The 27,901-nt window shown below is 45.2% G+C and overlaps 1 protein-coding gene across 2 annotated transcripts in view; it reads right to left on the bottom strand.

Moving 5' to 3' along the window:
* PTPRG (protein tyrosine phosphatase receptor type G) overlaps positions 1 to 27,901 on the bottom strand; it is a 731,350-nt gene that overhangs the window by 117,462 nt on the left and 585,987 nt on the right. For both annotated transcript variants that reach the window (XM_022572681.2, XM_022572679.2), the window contains exons 8-9: positions 24,338 to 24,530; positions 112 to 296 (exon numbers count right to left, since the gene is read on the bottom strand). In XM_022572681.2, the coding sequence (XP_022428389.1) occupies positions 112 to 296; positions 24,338 to 24,530 (378 nt within the window). The remainder of the gene's footprint in view (positions 1 to 111; positions 297 to 24,337; positions 24,531 to 27,901) is intronic.

The following is a 27,901-nucleotide window of genomic DNA, read 5'->3' as shown; positions in this document are numbered from 1 at the left end:
CTCAGCAGGCAGCGTAGGGCTGGGATGCCACAGGTAAAAGCAAGCCAAAGAGATGCGCAGGGGCCCCTCTCATTGCTACAGACAGCCTGACTCAGAACAGGGAGGCTTTACCAAGTCCTTGTCGCTGTCCTTTGTGAACGTCTTCTCCTTCTCATCCTCGTTCTTGGTCCAGCTGTAGGAGATCATGTAGTTCATGATGGGTGGGTGGTAGATGGTCTCCGGCTGATTCCAGGACACCTGCAGGGCTGTCTGGTTCAGGGGCTGCACCTTCATGTGGATGGGCGGAGAGCTGCAGACTGAAGACACACGGCCAAGCTCAGGGCCTCGTGGCACTACATACATACACGCCCCGTGTTCCTCAAGACTGTAACCTCGAAAGGTTGACACAGTAGGACGGGGAACACCCACGCCCCCATCGCTTGGATCCACCGGCTGCTAACATTTTGCCACACCTGTTCTCCCTCCCCCCTTCTCTTTCTACACACACACACACACGCACGCACGCACACATGCTTCCCTGCTGTGTCACTGAAAGCAAGTTGCAGACATTCTGAACTTCACTCCTTAAACTCAGGTCTGTATCTCCTAAGAATAAGGACATTCTCCTCTATAATGGCAATGTCTGAGTGTCTGCCCCCCAAATTCATGTGTTGAAACCTAATGCCCAATGGGATGGTATTAGGGCGTCGAACTTGGGGAGGCAATTAGATCATGGCGGTGGAGCCCTCATGGGTGGGATTAATGTCCTCATAAGAGGCCCCAGAAGGCTCCCTCACCCCTTCTGCCACGTGAGGACAGTGAGAAGACGGCTGTCTGTGAACCAGGGAGCAAGTCCTCACCAGCCAGTGAGTCTGCCAGCACCGTGATCTTAGACCTCCCAGCCCCCAGAACGGTGAGAAATAAATTTCTGTTGTTTGTAAGACACCCAGTCTATGCTATTTGTTACAGCAGCCCAAGCTGACTACTGTCATCCCTAAGAAAATAAACACGAACTTGATATTATCTGACATTTACATCATCCCTATTCAAATTTCCCCAACTGTCTCCAAAAGATTATTTATATAACCCTTTCCCCGCCCACATGACGTGTCACATTCAGTGTTATAATGCTTTAACTTCTTTTAATCTAGCATTCTCATCTGGCCTCTTCTTCCACAATGAATTTTTTTTAGAAGCCAGGCCACCTGACATGTGGAATGTCCCAGCTAACTAAAATCGTAGATGACATTTTATTGTAAATAGATCAGAGTGTAAACAAATACGATGCAAAGTGAGACTTTAAATAATTTTAAAGCAAACGCACAAAAAACCAGAACTCTATGTAACTATCCTGATGGAGGGCAAAGGAAAAGCCAGGCTAATTCCCCTGTTTATTCCTTGTGGCCGGCAGGTTTGAAGGAATGTGGCGGCTCTACATCTATCTACTAACAAACCCATTTCAGAGCTGGGAGTATCAAGTCAGCCATTAACAGCGACATTTTGGCCCTCCAAATGTGCACTTTCCCAGGGGCCTTGGCTCCTGCCCGCACAGGGCTTCCATTCTGAAGCAGGGTTTCTCAACCTCAGCACCACTGGCCTCTTGGGGGCTGTCACGTGCACTGTAGGATGTTTAGCAACATCCTGGGCCTCTACCCACTAGATGCCGGTAGCACTCCCCCCAAGTTAAAACAACCCAAAATGTCCCCAGGTATCGCCAAATGTCCCTGGGGGGGCCAAACACCCCTGAGAACTACAGGTCTAAAGGGGGAGATGGAAATTCATCAAAGAATGACACGTGTGCAGCTACTATCACACACCAGGATGGGGTGGGCGGAGGGGAGGAGAGGAACGCTGTATTTTCCAAGCACTTTCTAGGGAGACTTGATTCATGCTACAGGGTCCAGGGAAGACTCTTTAGAGGCAGGTGCATCCAACCGAGAATGGCATGGAGATTCACTACGTGGGGGTCGGGAGAAGAGGGGAGGCCGGCCAAGGGACCTCAGCAGGGAGAAGGCCTGAGGGGCCCAAAGGAAGGCAGTGGGGCTGGATCAAGGGAGGCCAGTGGAGCGGGAAGCCTCGCAGGCCCAGATGAAAATTCTGGCCTTTACCCTACAGCACTCCGAAGCCACGGGAAGGATGGGAACCAGAGAACGACGCAGGCAGGTGTGCACCTTACAAAGCTCCCTGGAGCTTCAGCTGAGCAAAGAAGAGCCCAGAGGGGCTAAGAGAGGAGCAGAGAGGCCTGTCAGGAGGGGCTGCAAACGGCTGGGTGCTTGTCTACCTAGGAGAGAACAACAGGTTCTAGAGCAGATAGAGGCAAAGCCTGGCGATGCGCTGGACAAGGAGAGGCATGAGGGCGAGGGACGCAGTGAGGACGACGCTGGGGTTTGGGGGGCAGCAGGGGAGCAGCCCCGGAGGGGACGGGCCAGGGGATGTGGGGCTTGGTTCTGGGTTCTCCCAGGAGCCCATCTCCAAGCCAAGCAGCCCACCACGAGCCAGAGTCCCCTATTTGCTCCTCAAGAGCCCCAAGCCCAAGGCAGCCCTGGGGAGGATGGCTTTCCTGCCAGAGAAGCAGGGACCCAGCTCTAAGCAGCTGGCTGACGGAGAAAAGCGGAGATTGGTTTTGACAGGGAGGCAGCCTTTGGCTCTTCGACTGCCAAACCCTGCTTCAGTCGGACAGATTCGCTTTGTGCAACTGAGACAAGAAGGAAGGGATAAATTAATGAGGCATCCCCACTGCCCTGCAGAACCCCGGGAGGCATTTCGCTGCCTGCTGCGCAAATGCCACCGGAGCAGGGACATCAAAGAAAGAATGTGATGTTAAGGCTCCCACAGAGACAGGGGGTGAAACGACAGAGTGCTGACACTAGGTGGCGCTCACATACCATTTTAAAATACCCTAACGTCTCAGTGGTTTACAGTTTCTCAAGAGGGCGGGGCTGGGAAGGGGGAGGAATGGGGAAAGATCTACACTCCCATCTTTCCCAGTACCAATAATGAACCAAGGAGATTTATATACTCGGAAGCTCGTGTCCTTCCATTGATGACATGTCAGGTTTTCTGACTTTTGCATCTTTTCTCACCTCCCCCTATGTTTTTACTTACCTCCTTCATTCTGAAGCCATCACTCCCCTGCTCCAATTAGGGGTGAGCCGTATGGGGGGATGCATGTATCTCTTAACAGTTACATCATAACCACATAAATAATCCTATCACCCACATGCGGATGCAACCATTCTTCTTATTTATTCTTTGAAATAAAAATAGCTGGCTTTTTCTTTGCTCATTAAGATGATTCATGTTAATGTTTTTAAAAAGAATCCAAGTCATCCAAAAAAGTAAGAAGAAGAAAGTTTTAAAAAATCACCCGAAATCCCAGTAACCAGAGACAACCACTGTTAACTTTCTGGGGATCCAACGTCTTCGTGCATGTGTAAAAACACATACATGCAATCTGATATAAACGGGATACAACGCATTATGGCCCTGTGAGTGAATTTGTTGTTCTCGTTGTCTTTTACTAAGTCACGGATATGTTGCCTTGTCAAGAAGAGCTTGGTAATACTGTTCTGAATGAAAGTACAGAATCCCACTGTCTCAATGGACTAGAAAATATTGGTTTAGGCTCACAAAGGAGGACGGCCTGGCCTCACTCTAACAGGACCACCTTTTTTTGGGCCACGCTGTGCAGCATGCGGGATCTTAGTTCCCTGACTGGGGAATCGAACCATGCCCCCTGCAGTGGGAGCGTACAGTCTTCACCACTGGACAGCCTGCGGGGGCGGGGGTGGGGAATTCCGTAACTGAGGGGCCTCCAAAGATCCACACTTGTCTGAGGCTACACGTGGGAGCACTGGGCCAGAGGCTTGTAGGCTGAGGTTCGCCCATCTCGGCTTAGGGGAAGAGCAGGTGGAAAAGAAAATTCCCCTCTGCTCTTCACTTCCCTGAGAGGGTGGATTTTTCTGGGCCAGATTTGGAGGAAGCATTTGCAGATTACAAGGAGGACCTAGGACAGGGGTTGGCACACTTGTTCTGTAAAGGGCAGGACAGTAAGTGTGCTTGGCTTTGCCGGCCATGTGGTCTCTGTCACAGCTACGCAGCTCTGCCTATGAAGCACAGAAGCAGCTGAGGTCATCCGGACATGATGGGCGTGGCTCTGCTGCAATGAAACCGGTTATGGACCCTGCGTTGCCATTTCATACCATTTCCATGTGTCATGAAACTTTCTTCTTTTCATTTTTTTCAACTTTTTAACATAGAAACACCACTCTCAGCTCCTGGCTGTACAGGAGGCGCTGGTGGGAGAGTTTTGGCCTGTGGATCAGTGGTTTGGTGATTCCAGACGTAGAAGCTAAAGGGAGGCCAAACCTCTGTTTGAAACATGTTTGCCAACTGCATTTGTGTTGTTTGTGCCGTATTCTGCCCCTCACACAGCCTGAGAGGCTCCCTCCCCTGCAGAGCTGAGATCTTCCTGTGCTCAGTACTACGTGGTGTGATACTGCTGACCTTATGGACTGTCTGTAATGAGCAATCACACTCCCCTACTAGAATGTAAGCTCCACGAGGCTGCACACTTTCTGTCTTGTTTGCTACACTGTCCGCGGTACTAAATCAGAGCCTAGCACACAGTGGGCTCCCTGTAAATTTGGGCTGAACGAATGGCGCGCTGAGTGGACGGAATCGACCCCTTGGCCTTGCCCTGGCCCACAGGTCCCATGTGACGTGACCCCTTCCACGTCTCTGACCTCACCGACTCCTCTGTGGCCAGCCCACACCCAGTCTCCCTGAAGCTCTGGCTTCCCCGCCGAGGTCTCCCCTGTGCTCCCCGGGCCCCTCGGCCCCCTCCCTCAACGTGCTCATCACGCCCCTGGGGGAGGTGAGATGACCAGACACCCTCCAAAGAACTCGTGCCTTGTGCTTCCAAACTTTGCTGGCCTTTTCAGGGATGCACACCCTTCTTTCCAACAAAACCTCCCCCCAGATTCCAAGTATCACAGACAAAAGCAGCACTGTGGTACATCACAGAAGGGACAGTTTAGAAGAGCTCGTATAATAAAGGGTGGGCTTTGGAGCCAGACTCATGTGGACCCTTGCGTTCTCATCTGTAAAATGGGTGGCTAGTACCAGGTAATAATAACCTCCTCACAGAGTTGGGGTAACGATCACAGAGAATGCTGTGGGTCAACCAGAATCTGAGGGCCTGACGCCCAGTGGCACACGCAGGGGACAAGCTGCCAGGCCCACACGGTGTTTGAAAACATATAAAGCTGGCTTTTTAAACTGGGCCTGCAACCACACACGGCAGTGGTTTCCTGGGCGGCAGCGCAGGCCCCCTTCAGACAGGTGTGTGTGCTCACATCTGCCACAGTCCCCGCCCCTCCCCACTGCCTTCACCCACAGCTGCCTGGCCCCCAAGGCCAGGTGAGTTTCCCACTGATCTAAAACGAGCACCAGGAGCCCGGCCTTCGGCGGAGAACAGGTGCCCAACACCCCTGACAACTGGCCATTGCAAATGCACCTCACACAGGGAGTTGGCCAATCGTCTTCAGACATCCTTCTGCACAAAATCAAAGCCTTTTAACCATGAGGGAGGCACCACACCCGGCTCTCTAAACAAACGTCCCCCGTGAGGTGCTCCTGACGTCAGCCTCCCCTTCTGGGGGCCTGATGACCTTCTCACCAGTGTCTGATTGCATTTCACAGGCATCTCGGACGATGCCCTACCAGCTCTGAGAATTCCTGCCCGCATTCTGAACCGCCTGTAATTAGGACCCCAGCCTTCGTTAAATTATGAAGAGGCTTCTAGCAGAGCACCCAAGGTCCACTGATTCTCAATCAACGTCAAGGATATTTTCTCAGTGGTTCCACGAGTAAATGAGAGATTCCCCTACCCCCAATCCTCTTCCTTTGGGCCGTTTGAGATAAACTAACGGGACCCTTTCTCTGTGAAAGTTAGTGTAACTTCCAAGCGCCTTCAACGATTTGGATTTGAAGTCCTCCCTGGGGTCTCCTCCCACCACTGGACCCCTCTAAGTTTCACACGTAAGGCAACGGGCCAATTATTGATCAGGCGTCAGATGAACAGCATTGCTCAAACACAGCGATTCGGCGCCATCCGCCTCTAACGGAGCTCGTCGACAGACAGGAAACGGCTGCCTCCTGCGGGGTGGGGTGCGGTGATGTCATACACCAGCCCAGCGGAGGACCACAGGGGAGACAGATGCCGCCCACCAGGGACCCGCCTGCCTGGCAGGGAAGCAGGAGCAACGTCTCCTCTTCAGCAGAAGGGAACCTCTCAGCTGAACAAAGCCACCAGCCTAGCCTCAGACAGCTCAAACGCCTGTCATTTCTTTATGGCCTTTAGGGGAAATTTCCAAAGACATGGTCTCAGGGAAGGATTTCTCTTTTTGAAGGGCTGTATCCAAAAGGTCTAGGTAAACACGAAATCCCCCAAAGCCGATTGCATAGGACTTCAAACCTGGCACCTTGGGGCTCCGGGGTGTCATCTTCCCCCCTCCATGCCCGAGAGCTCACGAAAGGGAAGCTGCATGGGCGAAGGTGCCGGAACCGGATCAAAGCCGGAGCCCAGCTCTGGCATTTTGGGGATTTACAACACCCGAACTCTCTCTACTTGGAGTTGCCAAGCACACGCCACGGGTCAGGCTCCGTGTCTTCCTCTCAGACGGTCCACAAGGGCACCCTCTCCCCTAAAGATGAAAGAAGACACTGGGTCCAGAGAGACCAAGTCACTGGGCTGGGCCGAGGACCCTGGGTGGGGGGAGGGCTGGGAACTGGAACGCAGCCTGTAGTAGAGGGGACAGGGGTGCAGCACCACATACGTTCTAGCCACAAACACCTCCCACATCTATCTTCCTATCTGCAGGACGGCAATGAAGAGGTCAGGAGGGTAACTCAAAAGTGCTTAAAAGGTGAAAACTGTCCCACGCAGACACAATGCATCACTACTACGGCTCAGGTCTGTGCTTCTTCCCTGGTTAACAATACTTGGCACAAAAAGCTTCCGTCCCACTCCCTCTGCCTTCCTGGTTTTCTTTGTTCGCAATGACAGATGAGAGTGTGGGTCTCTTGACAATTTCCAGAGCAGCCTCCAACTCCTTCGAGGCCTTTGAAAACTGGGCGCAGCCCAAGTAACCATTCTCCCCCATCAGAAATATAGACTAAGCTCGTGGTCCCTCAAGCCATCACGGGGAGGCTGGAAATAGCTGTGCTGGTGCAGGGTGCAGCACTCCCCCATGGGATTCACCAGATGGCTGAAAGAGCCCATGGCACCAAAAAGGTTAGATACTCCCGGCAGTAAGGATTATGTGATTACATGCTTTTAAGGAAACTATTATAGGAATTCTGTAAAAAGGTTTAATAAACACCCTGACCTAGACTTGAGGGATTGGTTAGGAAAGGCTTACTGAGCACAGTGATGTTTGAACTGATTAGGTGTTTATAAAATGAACAGGAAGGGACCTCCCCGGTGGCGCAGTGGTTAAGAATCCGCCTGCCAATGCAGGGGACACGGGTTCGAGCCCTGGTCCGGGAAGATCCCACATGCCGCGGAGCAACTAAGCCCGTGCGCCATAACTACTGAGCCTGCGCTCTAGAGCCCGTGAGCCACAACTACTGAGCCCATGTACCACAACGACTGAGCCCACGCACCACAACTACTGAAGCCCACGTGCCTAGAGCCCGTGCTCCGCAACAAGAGAAGGCACCGCAATGAGAAGCCCGTGCACCGCAACAAAGAGTAGCCTCCGCTCGCCGCAACTAGAGAAAGCCCGCGCGCAGCAACGAAGACCCAACACAGCCACAAATAAAAATAAATAAAATAAATTTATAAAAAAAGAGAATGAGCAGGAAGGAAGGAGGCTTAGATATGGCAGACAGAAAAACAGCTCGTGCAAAGGCCCTCAGGCGGGAAAACTGGGAAGAAAACTAGCAAGGCTGGGCAAGCAGAGGATGAGGAGGAAGACGGTTGAGACCAGGTCTCAAAGGAAGTGAAGTGTGTGGAGCTGGGTTCATCCCTGGGCAGCTCTGGCCAGACACTGCTGGAGGACCACCTTCTCATGACGTGGGAGACCCCAAGTTCCCCCAAGCACTAGGGCAACTGCTTTCAAGTTTTAAATCTAAGGTGTCTTAAATAATGCAAGCTCTAACCTGTTACAACAGAAAATATATATATTGGTCTCTGCCCCAGGTTCCCAGCATAGGGCTCCTAAAACCCTTGTAACTTCCGAAGTGATACTAGGAGCATCTCTTATTCTTTTATAAATTTCTTTTAAAACAATCATTCAGTTTATTTAAACTAAAAAACAATCGAAAAAACAGTTCACTCCTTTCTCCCACCCCCACCCCTGTCAGTTGCCTGTATCTATGAGCTCGGTTCTTGTTTTCACATATGAGTGAGATCATATGGTATTTATCTTTCTCTGTCTGACTTAGTTCACTTAGCATGATGCCCTCAAAGCCCACCCATGTTGCTGCCAATGGCAAGATTTCATTCTTTTCTATGGCTTAATAATATGCCATTATATAGATACCACATTCTCTTTATCCACTCATCTATCAATGGACACTTAGGTTGTTTCCTTATCTTGGGTATTTGTAAATAATGCAATGAACATGCGGGTGGATATATCTTTTTCAAGTTAGAGTGTTTGTTCCCTTCAAACAAAGAAGAAAACACATCCACACACTGGGAGGGTGAACACACCCAACTCAATGGCAACAGAAGCTCCTGTGCTCAGGACCTGCTCAGACCTCGCCCTATGTTTCCCTTCATCCAGCTGTTCATCTGCACCCTGTGTCATATCCTTTAATAAACTGGTAAATGTAAGTAAGTGCTTCCCTGAGTTCTGTGAGCCACTCCAGCAGATTAATCAAACCAGAGGAGGAAATCGTGGGTACCTCCAATTTGTAACCAAATTGGACAGAAGTTACGGGTAATTTGGGGATCTCCTACTTGCGATTGGCATCTGAAGTGGGGGTGGAAGCAGTCTTGTGGGCCAGAGGCCAGCGCTGGAATGGAGTTACACTGTAGGACACCCAGCTGGTGTTGCAGAGAATTGCTTGTTGTACTGAAACCCCTGCCCCCATATCTGGTGACCAGAAGTGAAGGATTCTGCGTACAAGTAAAGGAGAAACACACAAGAGGTGGAGAACCTACTCAGGAGGGAGAACTAAGTTTCCCTAATACACCTGTGGAGTTCTTTTCTACACCACCCCACAGTATCCCCTCCGCTCCCACGAACAAGCCTTGGTGTGCAATTCCATTTATCAGCCAACAGCTGAGCGCTAGAAGCTCTGTGGCAACTACGCTGGAAGACAGCAAACTGGAAAACTTTCTTACACTGTGTATATGATGGAGCCACATGCTCAAAATACAACAGCAGCAGCCAGAGTCCTCCAAGCATGCAGGTTTGACTTTCCCCATTATGTTATTCCTGACCTACTTCCTTGGAGTCCATCTTCTATGCGATATCCCTCTGCCGCTGAGAGCTAAAGGCCAGGGGAAGTGCCTCTGTCTTGTGCAGGGGAAAGCACTGTTCAGCTTGGCACTCAGAGACGTGGCAAAGTCCAGAGTGTGCATCATCCAAGCCCTACTTGAGGACAGCTGCTTCTAGGACACTGGGTGGAAGGTGGGATTCCATGTGCCCCAAAGCCCTTCCCTCCTTTCCAGATTTAACATGCTGTGATCTCCTGCCAAAAGGGCACAGTGGACCTATCCCCCTTTAACTGAGCACAGCATCCTTTCTACATGGTACCTCTTAACTTCTCCTGCAGCCTTGCTCTAGTCATAGGCTCCGACCAAGGGTCTATACCAGAAACAAGGGTGCAGGTGTGCAAATGCCCAGTGCACTTATACTGAAGCTGGACAAGTCTCCTACTTCCCATGGCTGAGATGATGTTATGGCCTCGTTTATCATGAAGAAACACCTGGGTCATGTAGAGTCCTATAGCTGTCCTCAGCACTGAGAGACTTTTCTAAACACCATCCAAGATCTAAGATCCAGTGAGCTATCTTTTTAAGTGATCCCAATGGCCATATCAAGAGATCAACTAGAATTAAAGAACAAACAGAGATGAACAATACAATAACTGAAATTAAAACTACACTAGAAGGAATCAATAGCAGAAAAACTGAGGCAGAAGAACGGATAAGTAACCTGGAAGACGGAATGGTGGAATTCACTGCTGAACAGAATAAAGAAAAAAGAATGAAAAGAAATGAAGACAGCCTAAGAGACCTCTGGGACAACATTAAACGCAACAACATTCGCATTATAGGGGTCCCAGAAGGAGAAGAGAGAGAGAAAGGACCCCAGAAAATATTTGAAGAGACTGTAGTCGAAAACTTCCCTAACATGGGAAAGGACATAGCCACCCAAGTCCACGAAGCTCAGCGAGTCCCATACAGGATAAACCCAAGGAGAAACATGCTGAGAGGCATAGTAATCAAATTGGCAAAAATTAAAGACAAAGGAAAATTATTAAAAGCAGCAAGGGAAAAACGACAAATAACATACAAGGGAACTCCCATAAGGTTAACAGCTGATTTCTCAGCAGATACTCTACAAGCCAGAAGGGAGTGGCATGATATACTTAAAGTGATGAAAGGGAAGAAGCTACAACCAAGATTACTCTGCCCAGCAAGGATCTCATTCAGGTTGGATGGAGAAATCAAAAGCTTTACAGAGAAGCAAAAGCTAAGAGAATTCAGAACCACCAAACCAGCTCTACAACAAATGCTAAAGGAATTTCTCTAAGTGGGAAACACAAGAGAAGAAAAGGACCTACAAAAGGAAACCCAAAACAATTAAGAAAATGGTCATAGGAACATACATATCGATAATCACCTTAAACGTAAATGGATTAAATGCTCCAACCAAAAGACACAGGCTTGCTGAATGGATACAAAACCAAGACCCATATATATGCTGCCTACAACAGACCCACTTCAGACCTAGGGACACATACAGACTGAAAGTGAGGGGATGGAAAAAGATATTCCATGCAAATGGAAATCAAAAGAAAGCTTGTGTAGCAATACTCATATCAGATAAAATAGACTTTAAAATAAAGAATGTTACAAGAGACAAGGAAGGACACTACATAATGATCAAGGGATCAATCCAAGAAGAAGATATAACAATTATAAATATATATGCACCCAACACAGGGGCACCTCAATACATAAGGCAACTGCTAACAGCTATAAAAGAGGAAATCGACAGTAACACAGTAATAGCGGGGGACTTTAACACCTCACTTACACCAATGGACAGATCATCCAAAATGAAAATAAATAAGGAAACACAAGCTTTAAATGACACAATAGACCAGATAGATTGAATTGATATTTATAGGACATTCCATCCAAAAACAGCAGATTACACTTGTCAAGTGTGCACAGAACATTCTCCAGGATAGATCACATCTTGGGTCACAAATCAAGCCTCAGTAAATTTAAGAAAACTGAAATCATATCAAGCATCTTTTCTGACCACAACGCTATGAGATTAGAAATGAATTACAGGGAAACAAAACGTTAAAAACACAAACACATGGAGGCTAAACAATACGTTACTCAATAACCAAGAGATCCCTGAAGAAATCAAAGAGGAAATCAAAAAATACCTAGAGACAAATGACAATGGAAACACGACGATCCAAAACCTATGGGATGCAGCAAAAGCAGTTCTAAGAGGGAAGTTTATAGCTATACAAGCCTACATCAAGAAACAAGAAAAATCTCAAATAAACAATCTAACCTTAAACTTAAAGGAACTAGAGAAAGAAGAACAAACAAAACCCAAAGTTAGCAGAAGGAAAGAAATCATAAAGATCAGAGCAGAAATAAACGAAATAGAAACAAAGAAAATAGCAAAGATCAATAAAACTAAAAGCTGGTTCTTTGCAAAGATAAACAAAATTGATAAACCATTATCCAGACCCATCAAGAAAAAGAGGGAGAGGACTCAAATCAATAAAATTAGAAATGAAAAAGGAGAAGTTACAACAGACACTGCAGAAATACAAAGCATCCTAAGAGACTACTACAAGCAACTCTATGCAATATAAATTGGACAACCTGGAAGAAATGGACAAATTCTTAGAAAGGTATAACTTTCCAAGACTGAACCAGGAAGAAATAGAAAATATGAACAGACCAATCACAAGTAATGAAATTGAAACTAGGATTAAAAATCTTTCAACAAACGAAAGTCCAGGACCAGATGGCTTCACAGGTGAATTCTATCAAACATTTAGAGAAGAGTTAACACCCATCCTTCTCAAACTCTTCCAAAAAATTGCAGAGGAAGGAACACTCCCACACTCATTCTATGAGGCCACCATCACCCTGATACCAAAACCAAACAAAGATACTACAAAAAAAGAAAATTACAGGCCAATATCCCTAATGAATATAGATGCAAAAATCCTCAACAAAATACTAGCAAACAGAATCCAACAACACATTAAAAGGATCATACACCATGATCAAGTGGGATTTATCCCAGGGATGCAAGGATTCTTCAATATACGCAAATCAATCAACGTGATACACCATATTAACAAATTGAAGGAGAAAAACCATACGATCATCTCAACAGATGCAGAGAAAGCTTTCAAGAAAATTCAACACCGATTTATGATAAAAACTCTCCAGAGAGTGGGCATAGAGGCAACCTACCTCAACATAATAAAGGCCATATACGACAACCCACAGCAAACATCATTCTCAATGGTGAAAAACTGAAAGCATTTCCTCTAAGATCAGGAACAAGACAATGATGTCCACTCTCACCACTATTATTCAACCTAGTTTTGGAAGTCCTAGCCATGGCAATCAGAGAAGAAAAAGAAATAAAAGGAATACAAATTGGAAAAGAAGTAAAACTGTCCCTGTTTGCAGATGACATGATACTATACATAGAGAATCCTAAAGATGCCACCAGAAAACTACTAGAGCTAATCAATGAACTGGGTAAAGTTGCAGGATACAAAATTAATGCACAGAAACCTCTTGCATTTCTATACACTAATGATGAAAAATCTGAAAGAGAAATTAAGGAACCACTCCCATTTACCATTGCAACAAAAAGAATAAAATACCTAGGTATAAACCTACCTAGGGAGACAAAAGACCTGTATGCAGAAAACTATAAGACACTGATGAAAGAAATTAAAGATGATACCAACAGATGGAGAGATATACCATGTTCTTGGATTGGAAGAATCAACATTGTGAAAATGACTATACTACCCAAAGTAATCTACAGCTTCAATGCAATCCCTATCAAATTACCAATGGCATTTTTTACGGAACTAGAGCAAAAAAATCTTAAAATTTGTATGCAGACACAAAAGACCCCAAATAACCAAAGCAGTCTTGAGGGAAAAAACGGAACTGGAGGAATCAGACTCCCTGACTTCGGACTATGCTACAAAGCTACAGTAATCAAGACAATATGGTACTGGCACAAAAACAGAAACATAGATCAATGGAACAAGACAGAAAGCTCATAGATAAACCCACGCACCTATGGTCAACTAATCTATGACAATGGAGGCAAGGATATACAATGGAGAAAAGACAGTCTCTTCAATAAGTGGTGCTGGGAAAACTGGACAGCTATATGTAAAAGAATGAAATTAGAACACTCCCTAACACCATACACAAAAATAAACTCAAAATGGATTAAAGACCTAAATGTAGGACTGGACACTATAAAACTCTCAGAGGAAAACATAGCAAGAACACTCTTTGACACGAATCACAGCAAGATCTTTTTTGATCCACCCCCTAGAGTAATGGAAATAAAAACAAAAATAAACACATGGGACCTAATGAAACTTAAAAGCTTTTGCACAGCAAAGGAAACCATAAACAAGACGAAAAGACAACCCTCAGAATGGAAGAAAATATTTGCAAACGAATCAACGGACAAAGGATTAATCTCCAAAACATATAAACAGCTCATACAACCCAAACCAAAAGTGGGCAGAAGACCTAAATAGACATTTGTCCAAAGAAGACATACAGATGGCCAAGAAGCACATGAAAAGCTGCTCAAGATCACTAATTATTAGAGAAGTGCAAATCAAAACTACAATGAGGTATCACCTCACACCAGTCAGAATGGTCATCATCAGAAAATCTACAAACAACAAATGCTGGAGAGGGTGTGGAGAAAAGGGAACCCTCTTGCACTGTTGGTGGGAGTGTAAATTGACACAGCCACTACGGAGAACAGTATGGAGGTTCCTTAAAAAACTAAAAATAGAATTACCATATGATCCAGCAATCCCACTACTGGGCATATACCCAGAGAAAACCAAAATTCAAAAAGACACATGCACCCCAATGTTCATTGCAGCACTATTTACAATAGCCAGGTCATGGAAGCAACCTAAATGCCCATCGACAGACAAATGGATGAAGAAGATGTGGTACATATATAAAATGGAATATTACTCAGCCATAAAAAGGAAGGAAATTGGGTCATTTGTTGAGGCGTGGATGGATCTAGAGACTGTCATACAGAGTGATGTAAGTAAGAAAGAGAAAAACAAATATTGCATATTAACGCATATATGTGGAACCTAGAAAAATGGTACAGATGAACCGGTTTTCAGGGCAGAAACTGAGACACAGATGTAGAGAACAAAGTTCTGGACACCAAGGGGGGAAAGTGGCAGTGGGGGGTGGGATGAATTGGGCGATTGGGATTGACATGTATACACTAATGTGTATAAAACTGATGACTGATAAGAACCTGCTGTATAAAAAAAAAAGTGATTAAATGTTAAAAAAAAAAAAGAGAGATCAACTAGTGACCCACACTGATGGGTTTAGCCAGGCTTTTATTTAAATTCTTGATTCTAGATGACAGTGACTCAATAGGCCAAGATGCCCACGTCCTTTGTTTCAATTTGGTCCTTAAAATAATTTTTCTCTTAGAATTAGGTATCACTTAGGGACCCACTATACTTAAAAGGAGCGTTCTCCTTTTAATGTCTCCCGACATTCACCTTGCTAGCTTTGAATTTCTGATTCTTCCTTGGCACCTGCCTCTCTTACTTGTTGTGGTTCAGGGAGGCCATTGGATGAGCTCCATTGTTTAAATGCCAACGTTGTTTCAACCCCCAGATGTGGCACCTGGGTCATGTGGTAAGGATGGCCCTCTCTGGCATGGTTCCAGGATCTTCCACACCTGGGGACTGGCCTCAAGCAGCGCCTCCGAGGCTTGGTCAAGAGGACCCAAGAGATCAGGGAGCCTGCCACTTAAATTGGAGAGACCAGGCTGCGAATAAGCAGCGCCCCTAGTGGGCCTCAGTGGGAAATCACCTGTGCAGCACTTGGGAGGGACGGAGCCACCCTGGCCTCCTGGCCACCCCAGGCATACGGATCCTTATGCTCTGAGGAACTGGGCTTCTAGCTGGCTGGTGAAGACCAACAGTTTGAGATGCTCAGTGCACTCCTCATGGAGAAGCCTCCTCTCTTCCTGGAAGCCTTTGCATTGAAACCAGGGGGCTCTGTGCACTTGATAGATGATACCTGTTAGTCCCTAGTGTCAGATGTACAGACGGCACCTTGTCTACACAGGCACAGATGTGACATGGAACAGCCCAGACACTCATTTCGGTCCAAGCCAGTGCTTTGGAATCACAAAACCAGTCCAGAGCGGGCCCAGGAGAGAAGCGAGCAACTGTGATGACCCCCGGCTGTGCTTAGAAGAGAAAAAGATGACCCCAGAGGCCTCATCATGGTCTCCCCCTCTGTGCCTTTACACACGGTCTCAAGGACTGGGGAGGTCACAACATTGCTTGCACCCAAGAAAGCCAAGGGTTCGGCCCATGTTCCTTGAACCTGAAGAAAAACTACCTCGACCAGCCTGTGTTGGTTTACAGAAGAATCGGTGGGAAGAATGGAGAAGATAAATTGTCTGCCTCCCAGCCACCGTGATTCCTATGACCCTGAGGACAGGGAGATGCAGGCAAGCATCTCGGAGCTTCCCGCTCCATGGGCCGTGAACATTCGCTGGCAACAGAAAGGGGAAGTGTGTCCCTCTGGGAGGAGGGATGCTGGTGGCCTTTAGTAATCTCCAGATTGCAGTTCATAAGCACCATGGTGCTCACACAAACAAACCCAGTGTCAGGGAAGATTTTCCTGGAGAGCAGAGAAAAGCTGAAGCCATAGGAGGGTGCCTAAGTCGGTCCTGAAGATCAAACTCTGCCTACCTGCCTGGAGACAGAGGATTAAGTAATTAGGTGATATTTATAAAGTGTGTAAACAATAGGCGGGCCCTGGCATCTGTTAACAATATCAGCTCAACGGGTCCCAAGCCATAACGTGGTTCTGCCTGGGAGCCTCCTGACAACAGTGCCTGCCTCTTTCAGCGATTCCCTTTCTCTGCTTTTAGGAGTGGTGGAGTGGTTGGGAAACGTGGCTGTTCCTTGGGACAGAGAGGAAAGCCCTCTCTCCATGGTGCTTTGATACCAACACTTCCATCCAAGTGGCTTATGGTCAAATGGATTTGGAAGATGGCTTCCCAAATCCTAGGAGCCTCTCTGATTTCAGGTACTGGGAGTGGTGGGGAATCCTACTCCAAATGCCTGGTTTCGCTCCTCCCATTAGAGCACTTAGCCTGGGCTAGATCATAAATGCCTCAAGTGTGCCAAGTCTTGTAGCAAGAATCTTTTTTCCTCCTGCCCACCTGGCATGTGTGGGTTAGCTTCATCCATCCATCCATCCATCCATCCATCCATCCATCCATCCATCCAACCATCCATCCATCATCATTCCCTCCAGTCCAATATTTACTAAGGTGCCAACAGTGAGCATTGTACCCTCTCTCCAACAAAGAAAAGAAAAGAAAAAAAAACAGTTTTACCCTTTATGAGCTTACAAGGTAGTGGGAGAGTTAGGTATTAGGGAAAAAAAATACATAAATGAATGTAAAATTCCAACGCTGAGAATGCTACAAAAGAAAGGTACCGGTGCCCCGACAGTGTCTGGGCCAAGGCAGCCAGGAAACTTCATGGGGAAGGACCACTGAGTTGAGCCTTGAAGGCTGACAAGGGATGGATGATGCACAGAGGTGAGGCCGGGGCCTTCCAGGGAAGAGGCTGCTGGAACTGCAGTGCGGCTGGTGGGCTGAGGTGCAGGATACGAAGGCGGGGTTGGGGAGGGGGACAGGACATGTGGACCATGCTATGGGCCGTGGGATTCACTGGAAAGGTTTTAACTATTTCAGACAATCTGGCTTCGCATTTCTACCAGGAAGAGAATGTGGTCCCCTTGTTTTGAAATGTGTTCTCCAGTGATCATGTCACATGTAATAGGTTGTCCTGAAAGCCAATGCTCACCTACAGACAAGGAAGTACAATTAGTTGCAGAGTACTTTCCATGTCCCGGGCTCTGTACTATTTGTTCTCTATACTGGCTCACTCAAAAGGCCACAAGCCAAGGAAGGGGATGTGATTATTGGCTCCATTTTACAGAAAGGAAACTGAGGCTTAGATAGTAACTAGAGCACAGATGTGCAGAAGTAAATGATTGGCGTGGAATTTGAGTCCAGGTTTGCTTGACTCCAAAGTCTAGATTCTTACCCCTTGCCCCTTATATTGTCTCCCCATTCATTCATTTAATGAACAATGACCGTATACCTACTATATTTTAGGTACTGTGTTAGGTCCTGTTGATTCAAGGATGCACAATATCCTTAGCCCAGGAGGCCCCAACATCCACATTAAGTGGGTGCACTGACCCTCCCAGGGACTAACCCTGTGATCGAGACCTCAGTAACCTCTGCCCCGAGGACCCAAGATAACCTGCCAAAAGCAAGCCAAGCAGAGAAAGACAGAGACCAGTGATTCCTTTCAGGAAGATAAACTTGATCTTTAGGAAGAGCACCCAATTGCCTCAAGGACTTTTAAAGTGCCTCCATTCACAGAAAGATAATAATAAAACCGTGTTGCTCAAGCCACCTGATGACATTTAAAACAGAGACCACCTCTTGTGGATACATATGGAAGCTGGCAGTCCCTTGGAAAATAGAAAGAATGCTGTGTTTGGACAGAAGAGGATCTCAGTTGACGTCTCAGCTCTACCATTTCCTGGCTGAGAGGCTCTGGATGACCGACCACCTGTTCTCTCTGAATCTCAGACCACTCATCTGTTAAAGAGAAAACAGCAACACTGCATTTCTCTCTCTGCTCACCCCCACCCATCCTCCATCCAAAGTGTTAGTAAATCTCAGAGGCTCTGTTACAAAATCCATCCCCAACGGATCACTTCTACATCCACCAGGATCACCCTCATCCAGCCACTGTCATCCTGCCAGGAATATTTCCATCAGCCTCCTGCGGGTCTTACAGATTCCACCCCAGGTCCTCTGCAAACATTCTTCACATAACAGTCAGAGTGATGGGTCTAAAAACCTGTTCAGATGGTTCCAGAGCCTTGCTTAGACTCCTCCAAAGGCTACTGTCATAAGAACACAGTCTTAACGCCTTACCAAGAAAAGTCTTCTGAGACTTCACTCTTGCGGGTACCCATGCCTCAGGGCCTTTGCAAAAGGACCTTTCCCTCTCAGAAGTTTGCAGGGCTGGCTCCTTATCCAGACCAACCCACCCTCTCCAGGGAAGCTCTCTTCCCCTTGGCCTCACCATGTCTGCCACTCTTAGCAAACCACCTGATTTGATCTGCAGAACAACACTGAAGAGCTTAATCACTGACCGCTTTCTTTCTTTCTTCCCCCTAAAACTTAAGCTCCGTAAGAGACTCTTCTCCCTTGTTCAGCTTTATTTCTAGTGCCTAAAACTTGTTCATAGTAGATGCTCAACAAATATTTGACAAATGGAAAGTGCATCCTGGCTGAGGTTGTTCTGAGGATTAAATAAACCGTATATGCACGGAAAAGGCTAGCAGAGCACCTGGCCCATGAAAACCCCTATGTAGCCTTTTTAAGCATAGGTGTACCAGGCACAGCTCCTAGAGAAAGCGCTTCAATGTAGATGAAGATGCCTGACACGGGAAAAGAAACTCACTGGCTAGAAAACATGAGCCCAAAGTAGTTAATGCTATGTTAAATGTCTATGAAATATCAACTTTATGTCAACCAATCAAAGGCAACTTACACCAACTCTCTATCTATTTACATAAAATTAGTCATCACGGGATATCTGAGCCTGTAAAAATGTTTGATAGAACATGGCATGCCCTTTAAAAGCATGAGCACCCAGGATGTTGGAGAGTCTTACAAAAAAACAGCCCTACTTTTTGCTTGCTTTCTTAATCACTCCCAAGGTTAAAAATTAATAGCTAGTAATAGTTATTTTTAAAAGAAGGAGGTCAAAACCACTCCATGGCGGCTGCATTAAAAATGTGATTTCCTTAGCACTTTTCTGTGTTGGAAGTTACTAAAAGTACCAAGCTAACTTTCTGGAAGAGTTTCTGGGAGGGCAGCTGCCTATAAAGGAATTAAATGTTCCATATCAGAGGTTCTTTTATTAAGATAAAGTAATTCAAGCTCATTAATGTGGTGAGTCAACATGATTAAACTGAAAATAGAGCAACATTAATATTTTCTCCCCAAATAGCAGAAAACCACGATTTCAATGTCAAACTCCTTTTAAAAGCAATCATGGATTTACTTCTTTGTTTGCTAATTTGGGTGGAAAATGTGATGGTCTTTCTCGATGTGTTCTGATTTAAAATAGGCTAGTTATTTAGGCGTTCTCACACACTGGTACATGCCCTTAAAAACTGCTTTTAACCAAGACAGGAAGCAATCTTTAGCGCTGAAAATGCAGCTAACAAAGAGATCCGTCCATCAGCAAAAACAAAAAACCATTCTCAAAAACCACGGCGTTGGCTTAGGGGACCGGAGAGGACAAAGGCCACCCACTGTCCTCTTCATTTCCTTTGCTTTTATTACATTATACAGTGTCACTTTAATTAAGCCATCAAATCAAATTATCAGATCAAGTAGTTTTGATTCCACTGTGGTTTGAACAGGTTTTGTTAAATTAATAAACCATATGTTTCATGTTGTTGGAAGGGAAGTTATTTTTCTCTGTTCACTGTTCCAAAAGTCTTCACAATAGACAGTATTCAGCACTTAATCACCGAAATGCTCTTCCATGTGCCCGGGATGTGTTGCAGAATAACTAAAATGACAGCGCATTAAATCCAAAAGTCTGTCTAAGTTATTTACCGACAAAGGGCAGAGTGGTGAATTGGATGTCCCTCGAACAATCTACCAAGCCTAAATATTGTTTCCATTTACTGGAAACTAAAGCTTTATATTTTTTTACGGATGACATCCATTATAAATCTTTCCTCGGCAACAATACAATATTAAAGTGACTTTTCCCCCATTCTTTTGGTGTCGTACGTGGCGATGCATCTCATGCTTGGAACTGAATGGCTTGATTCTGTTTTCTCTATTCTAGTATGTCTGATCATCCTGACAGAAGGGCAGGGTGGGGGCACATCAACTCAAGCATCCCCTGCTGTGCTGCTCAATGAACACTAGTCAGTGATCACAGCCAGGGAACAACGGAAGTGGGGCTCAGTCTACAGAGGCTCCACTTATACTTCTGGAGTGGAAGATGAAGTGGTCTTAAGGTGGATTGGTCAGTGAATGGTTACCAAGTTAATAAACCTCTAATTGGTCCTAGGATCTTGTAGTGTCATGGAAAAGCAGAACCGACCAATGGACACTTCCACAGTCACGGCCGCTGGGAAAATACCTTCAAATAAGCCTCAGATGGGGTTCCACCATCTTAGTTTGAGCCATTCCCTAGAGCAGGGGTCAGTACACTATGGTCCCCAGGCTAAATCTGGACTGCCACCTATTTTTACAAATAAAGTTGTATTAGAAGACATTTTCTATACCTACTTATTTATATATTGTCTACGGCTGCCTTCATGCTACAGTGGCAGAGCTGAGTAGTTGCAACAAGAGATCACATGACCCAATACCTGGTCCTTAGCCAGAAAAGCTTACTGATGCCTGCCCTATGTAATTAATTAATTTTTCTTTCTTCTGTGACAATAGCCCCATAAATGCACAGCTGTATGCTCAACATCATGGCTCTCTTAGGCACCAAAAGCTTCCAGTGATGATAAGCTAGAGAATGCCAATCAGACAGGGTTTGTTCTTTTCGAATCACCTGAAGATTACAGAATACCACCCTTCCTTTTCTAATATCTTTTTTGCATATGCCTGGAGAAGAGAAAGGGACTCTTCTTTTATACTGGCTCTTTTCTACTCAGATCTCGAAGGTCAATAACCTAAGCACACCGGGCTGCCTGGTGACTGCCAGCATCTGTGGCTGGCTTTCAGCCTTTGGTGCCATGGAATGACCTGAATTTTCTTGGGGAATACAAGGAGGAGCATTTGGTCACATGCACCATGGTTTTATGAAATTTAAAACAAATACGAACATCATTTAAAAACAAATAGGGACATCATGAGTCATTAGGGAAGTGCAAATCAAAACTACAAAGAGATACTATTTTGTACCTAGTAGGATGGCTAAAATAAAAAAGATGTGTAACAAGAGTTGGCGAGGATATGGGGAAATCAGAACCCTCCGATAATGCCGATGGGAATGTACACTGGTACAGCTGCTTTGGGAAAAGTCTGGCAGTTCTTAAAAAATGTAAACAAAGAGTTGCCCTATGACTCAGCAATTCTACTCCTAGGTTTATATCCACGAGAAATGAAAACACATGTCCACACAAAAATGTGAACACGAACGTTCAGAGCGGCAATATTCGTAAGAGCCAGAAACTGGAATCTATCAATTGATAAATGGATAAACAAAATGTGGTCTATCCATACAATGATATCTTATTTGGCCATAAAATGGCACGGAATTCGATACATGCTTAAATATGGATGAACCTTGAAAAGATGATGCTAAATGAAAGAAGCCAGAGATAAAAAGCCATGTATTGTACAATTCCATTTATATGAAATCTCCACAATAGGCAAACCCGTAGAGACAGAAAGTACGTTAGTGGTTGCCTGGAGCTGGGAAAGAAGGAGCGACAGGAGAAAAAGGAGTGACTGCTAATGAGTATGGAATTTCTTTTGGGGGGTGACAAAAATGTTCTGAAGTAGGTAGTAGTGATAAGTACACACTTTTGTGGATATAAAAAACCACTGAAGTGTACACTCTAAAAGAATGGACTTTATGGTATGTGAATTAAATCTCAATAAAGCTGTTATTGAAAAAAACAAATAGGGATACTATTTAGCAATAAAAAGAAATGAGCTACTGATACATGCTACAACATGTATACATCTTAAAATCCTATGTCAAGTGCAAGACAAAAGCAAATCAGAGGTGGCCTGGAATTGAGGTTAGGGGAAAGAATTGATTGCAGATGGGCATGAAGGAACTTACTGGGATGATGAAAGTGTTCTAAAAGTGGATGTGGTGATGGCTGTACAACTATAAATTTATTGAAAATTATTAAATTGTACATTCACAACAACTGAACTTTATGGTATGTAAATTAGGCCTTTAAAAAATGTTAAAAAAAATAGAAAACTATCTTACACTGCTGGCAGAAGTGTAAAGCGGTACATATAGTCATGTTGGGAAACTGTTCAGCAGTATCTAACCAGATCTGAAAATACGTGTGTCCTCTAGGCTGTAGTCATTTTGCTGCTGGGTGCATACCCAACAGAGATATGTCCACATACTCATTAAGAGCCATGTTCAAGAACTTTCATAATTACCAAAACATGGAAATAATCCATATATTCATGTATATTGAAATGGATAAATAAATTCAGCTGCTGTCATACAATGAAATTCAACCATAAGAAAGAACAAACTACAACTGCGTGTATAGATAACTCTCCAAGCCCGTGTAAAGCAAAAGAAGCGAGACACAGAAGAGAACTTACCGACTGATTCCATTTATATGAAATTGACCAGGAGGCAAGGCTAATTCATGGTCACAGTTACCCCTGGGAAAGGATAGTGTCTAGGAGTGAAGGAAAGGAAGTGCTTCTGGGAAGCAAATGATATCAGTTTCTTGATCTGGGTGTTTGTTACTCAAGTATATTCAGTTTGTGAAAATTAATCAAGTCGTGTGCATATTATGTGTGCACTTTTCTGTATGTGACACTCCAATAGTAGGTTTAAAAAAGAAAGAGGAGTGCATCTACATCTCTCTCTGTGTCTAGAAAGCTCACAAAACATTTTAGTATCCACCCATCTTAAGAGTCAGCAATGGACACACCATGATCATTGTAACCTTGTAAAATGAAGAGCCGATTCTCTCTATCTAAGGATGGGTCCATGGCTCTGCTCAAATTCAGAGAAAGCCCATTCAGTGGAAGATCCTGGCCACTCTGACAACTTAATGCAATGAAAACCAGTATCCTCTCCAACTTCCTTAAGTAAGAAGGGCTATGCATCCTCTCTGTACAACTGATGTATCATATGTTCAGTCCACTTATTAGGAAAGAACTTTGTCGTAACATCAGCAATTCTGAGCTACCAGATATTATACTCACTCGTGATATAAATTCCTCATCTGGGACTTCCCTGGTGGCACAGTGGTTAAGAATCCGCCTGCCAATGCGGGGGACACAGATTCGATCCCTGGTCTGGGAAGATCCCACGTGCCGCGGAGCAACTAAGCCCGTGCGCCACAACTACTGAAGCCCGCGCACCTAGAGCCTGTGAGCCACAACTACTGAGCCCACGTGCCACAACTACCGAAGCCTGTGAGCCACAACAAGAGAAGCCACCGCAATGAGAAGCCTGCGTGCTGCAACGAAGAGTAGCCCCCGCTCTCCACAGCAACAAAGACCCAATGCAGCCAAAAATAAAATAAATTAAAAAAAAAAAAAAAGAGGCCATGTGATGTCTGGTGGGGGTGGAGAGCTGGAGGGAGACTTCTTGGCTGGTATGGAAGTTAGTAAGAAAGCTGCAGATTGGGGTGTTGGGAGCAAGTCTGAGGTCCTGATGTTTGAGCTCAGAGACAAACCCCTGATCACGACAGGGAAACAGTTAAAAAGTAAGACATCAAAAAGCTTTAAGACATCAACTAGTTAGGGTTGATGCTACAAAGTTAAATTACAGAGAGAAGGACTAATATGTTACTAGTCAAAAGGGCGATTCTGAAAGTATCTAACTGAAGTTATTCCCACAAATGCTTCTACTTGTCATCCAGACAAGTCACTTTGAGCATAGAAACGTGCTTTTAACGGCATGTTCCAATTCTTGGCCGGTTCCGAACACCTTTTCATTTAAAGTAATTTATGATAACGAATCTTCCTCTGGGCAAGGGCACTTAATCCAAATGTACCTTTAGAGGCTTCTGTCCCCAGTGGGTTTTCTAAGAAGTCTGTCATGTCGTGGTTCCAGGCATCACGGACGGCAGACTTGGACACCACCCTGTCGTTCAGGTCCTGCTGTGGCCGAAAGTTATTTCTCAGATACTCCACTGACTTGACGTGGTCTTGCTGCTCCGTGGTGAAGATGGAATAAAAAGCCTCGAGCTGAACAGAGAACCAGAGAAAAGGAGAAAAAAGAACATCGGTTAGAAAGCTATGGGGTCCAAAGCCAATAGCGGTGACAAGAACACAAGATGGCAGGAAGTGCCCGACAAAGCCGCGTGGGACAAACCCAGCAGGACACAGGCTTCCTGCTGGAATCACTGCCAATGGGCCTATCTGGCTGCGGTTTCTGTCCTGCCAACTAACCAGGAAAACACTTCACTTGAGGGTATATAGAACTTTCGCAGTTTGTGTCTCAGACAAGAGGCCCAGTCTTTCTGCAGCAGCCTCACCGCCCCTCCGGCCCCCAGCAAGATCTTCAGTATTACAGGAAGCAGCATAGTTATAGTGAAACTGGCAGGTTCTAGAGCCAGACTTCTCGCGTGGGAGTTCTGACTCCATGGCTCAAGCACTCCGTGACGCTGAGAAAGTTGCTTAACTTCTCTGAGCCTCAATTCCTCCTCAATAAAATGGTGAGAATTACAGCAGCATCGACCCGATAGGGTTTGGGTCAGCATTAAATGAGACCATCCAGGTACAGTGTCTAAAACAGTTCCTAAAGCGTAAGAGCTCAGTAAATATTTGCGATTTCATTCTTACTAAGCATCTCCCTACACACTAGGGATCCAGTTCAGTAGTTGCTGTCACAAAGTTGCCAAACCCATGGCGCGCAGGTTAAACTGCCCAAGTTCAACATTTACCAGATGGGTCATTAGAGCCAAAGTATTCAAGCTTTCTGCGACTCAAGTTTCCTCATCTGTAAAACAGATACAATACTAGTACTGCCTCTCTTAAGGTTGTTGAAAAGATTAAAATCCATGTGGCAGCCAGTAAGCCCTTAGTAAAGATTAGCTGCTATCATCATTATTATTATCAGGACACATTTCCCATAAGACTACTGTCCAAACTTTTATGGAAAAGCAAAGAAAAAAAATCAGCACTCCAGGATCATATTTTTATTATCAAAAAGGATTCTTTGCAGCCTTCAACATTCTGCTTACTGTGGGGGGGAAAAAAAAGGGTCATGCTATTATATAAGAGGAAGAGAGCAGGGGCCGAGTGACAGCGACTTGTTCTCAATGGACCACAAAGTCATTCTTGTCACCAAAGAAATGGAGTGTAACGTAAAATGCCCAGCCACCAAAAATACCAACTCCTTGAGCTGGGGGAAGAAAATGAAATAAAGAAGAGAGAAACTGAACTTTTTCTGGCCCATCTGGCTCCTTGAATGCCAAATCAGAAGGCTTTCTGCAGGAGAGAATTACAAGGTGGGATGGTGTGAGAAAAACACTTCCCAAGCAGGCGTGGAGTGGCTGCCCTAAACTTCTGGGATCAGGAGGTGGCTAAGGCCAACGGATAAGATAACAAGAGAATTAAGGCCTGGATTTCTGGATGGGGGTCTTGAAGCCTGGAATTAACCCCTGTGTTTCTCAAACAGCCTCAGAGAATGACACAGGGAATGACCTGCTTCCAGTCTGACACGCCCTGTCTTTGCATGAGAAGGCAATGAATTTACATAGCCAAGAAAAATCACTTAAGTATATGAATGCACTTATCATTCCACCTCCCCTCCAATTCTCCTGCACACGGAAAGTGATAATAAACCATGAAGGCTTTTCTGCTTTTTCATCGAGGTAATAGAAGCAGGGTGGTCTCTCAACCAGCCTGAGAGCAAAAGTAGCCCGTTATTTCCCTATTATTCTACTTTTCTACAATTCATGTAACTTCTCTTCTATCAACTCACATCGTTGCTATTTAGAATTTGCCTTTCTTCCCATTCTTCCTTCTGATGTTCCCTTTTTATTTATAATGAAGGGAGAAAGGCAATAAAAGCAGAAAAACTAAGAAAATTGGGCTGTTTACTCTGTCCAAAGGTGACCCACTCAGATGAAAATAGCTGGAGGTGCTGAAAGGAAAAATCAACTCAACCTAGCAAGGTGTACTCACTGGATAGGACTACCAAAATCAGAATTGAATGCCTCCAAAAATGAGAGAAGATTTCAATGCTTCCTCAGAGAAGAGAACTTCTTAAAATTACATGAAAGGGATGAACAAAGACCCTCTGGAGACAGTCTAGGGAGAGACCAACCAAAACGATTAAAGGGATGGAGGGTAAATCCTGTGTGGAAAGGTTAAAGGAAGTGGAATTGTTTATTAGTGTGAAGAAAAAGCGAGTAAGGAGTAATTTGATTAAAGGCTCTTGTATGTGAAAGATGCTGACCAGCTCTTCTCCATGTCCAAAGAAGGCCAAATAAGAGGAAACTGGTTAAAATTAAAGCCTTAGAGATGTGAGTTGAATAGAGGGAGGAATTCCTTAACTTTCAGGGTGATTTTTTTTAGAAAAATGGACTGGGCTGCCACACATAGCAAGTTAAGACCAGAAATTTTCTGGAAGAGACTAACCATCTGTCCTGAAATACTTTCATCTCTGAGATGCCAGGAAAGGATGGCCTGGGAGACCCTCAGCAATGTGACTCGAAGGTTTGTTTATTCTCTCAAATACTTGCTTCTTTCACAGCTAGCATTTAGTTCTCCTAAAAGTTTATTTCTGATCCTCAGGAAAGAATTAGTCATATAAATGTAAAAAGAGGTAGGTTCTGAATTTAACACAAAAATGCTTTCGCCTAAATTGCTCTTACAGCTTAATGACACGCTATGGCTGAAAAGCTCATTCACATCCTTGTCATTAACTCAACTTGCCCGAAGATTTCAAAGGAAGTATGTGATGGTTCTGAGAGTGAACTGACGACCTGGGCGATATTACACTGTCCCCTGGATCATAGCTTCTGTTGACAGTCTCATAAAAGAGGAAAAAGGAGGACAAGCTTAGTAGAATCAAACGTCCTTTGGTAGGTTGGCAGCGTTTACTAAAACTCCGTCATTCCTCTGAATTGAATGAAAATTGCCAGTGGCCTCTCCTGTTGGTAACTGGCATGATTAGCCATTGAGTGGAAACTTCCATGATCCCCGGATTGGCAAGGGGAGCCTATATGCTTTTCACTTTGGCAGGTGATCAGCAATCATCTGGGCCAGAGGTTGTCCCTTGGTCCTTACCCTTGCCTCGAGACCCAAACTCGCCAAAGGTGAACCTGGCCACCACCCGGACCTCCACCTGGCTGGATTCCGTGGGATGCCATTTACAGAGCAGATGACAATAGGAAGGTGCCTCTGACAGCGGTGCCACATGGCAGCCCCGTGTAACGCTGGAGTCATAGAACAAACTTCAAAGCTGTGTCTCTCTGGCCTCTCACGGGGCCACACTTTTGGTGTGTAATCTCTTTGACTCTTCTAGATCTAGTTAATATCCACACAGCGAACCTTCAAAAATGTACATGAGATCACAGCACACACCTCTGTTTAATACCTTTCAAAAG

This window comes from Delphinapterus leucas, chromosome 10 (assembly GCF_059928025.1).
Source record: "Delphinapterus leucas isolate spDelLeu-1000000601 "Yukka" chromosome 10, BTC_Dleu_Yukka2, whole genome shotgun sequence".
Taxonomy (NCBI): Eukaryota; Metazoa; Chordata; class Mammalia; order Artiodactyla; family Monodontidae; genus Delphinapterus; species Delphinapterus leucas.
This window is presented reverse-complemented; position numbering and strand designations above follow the sequence as displayed.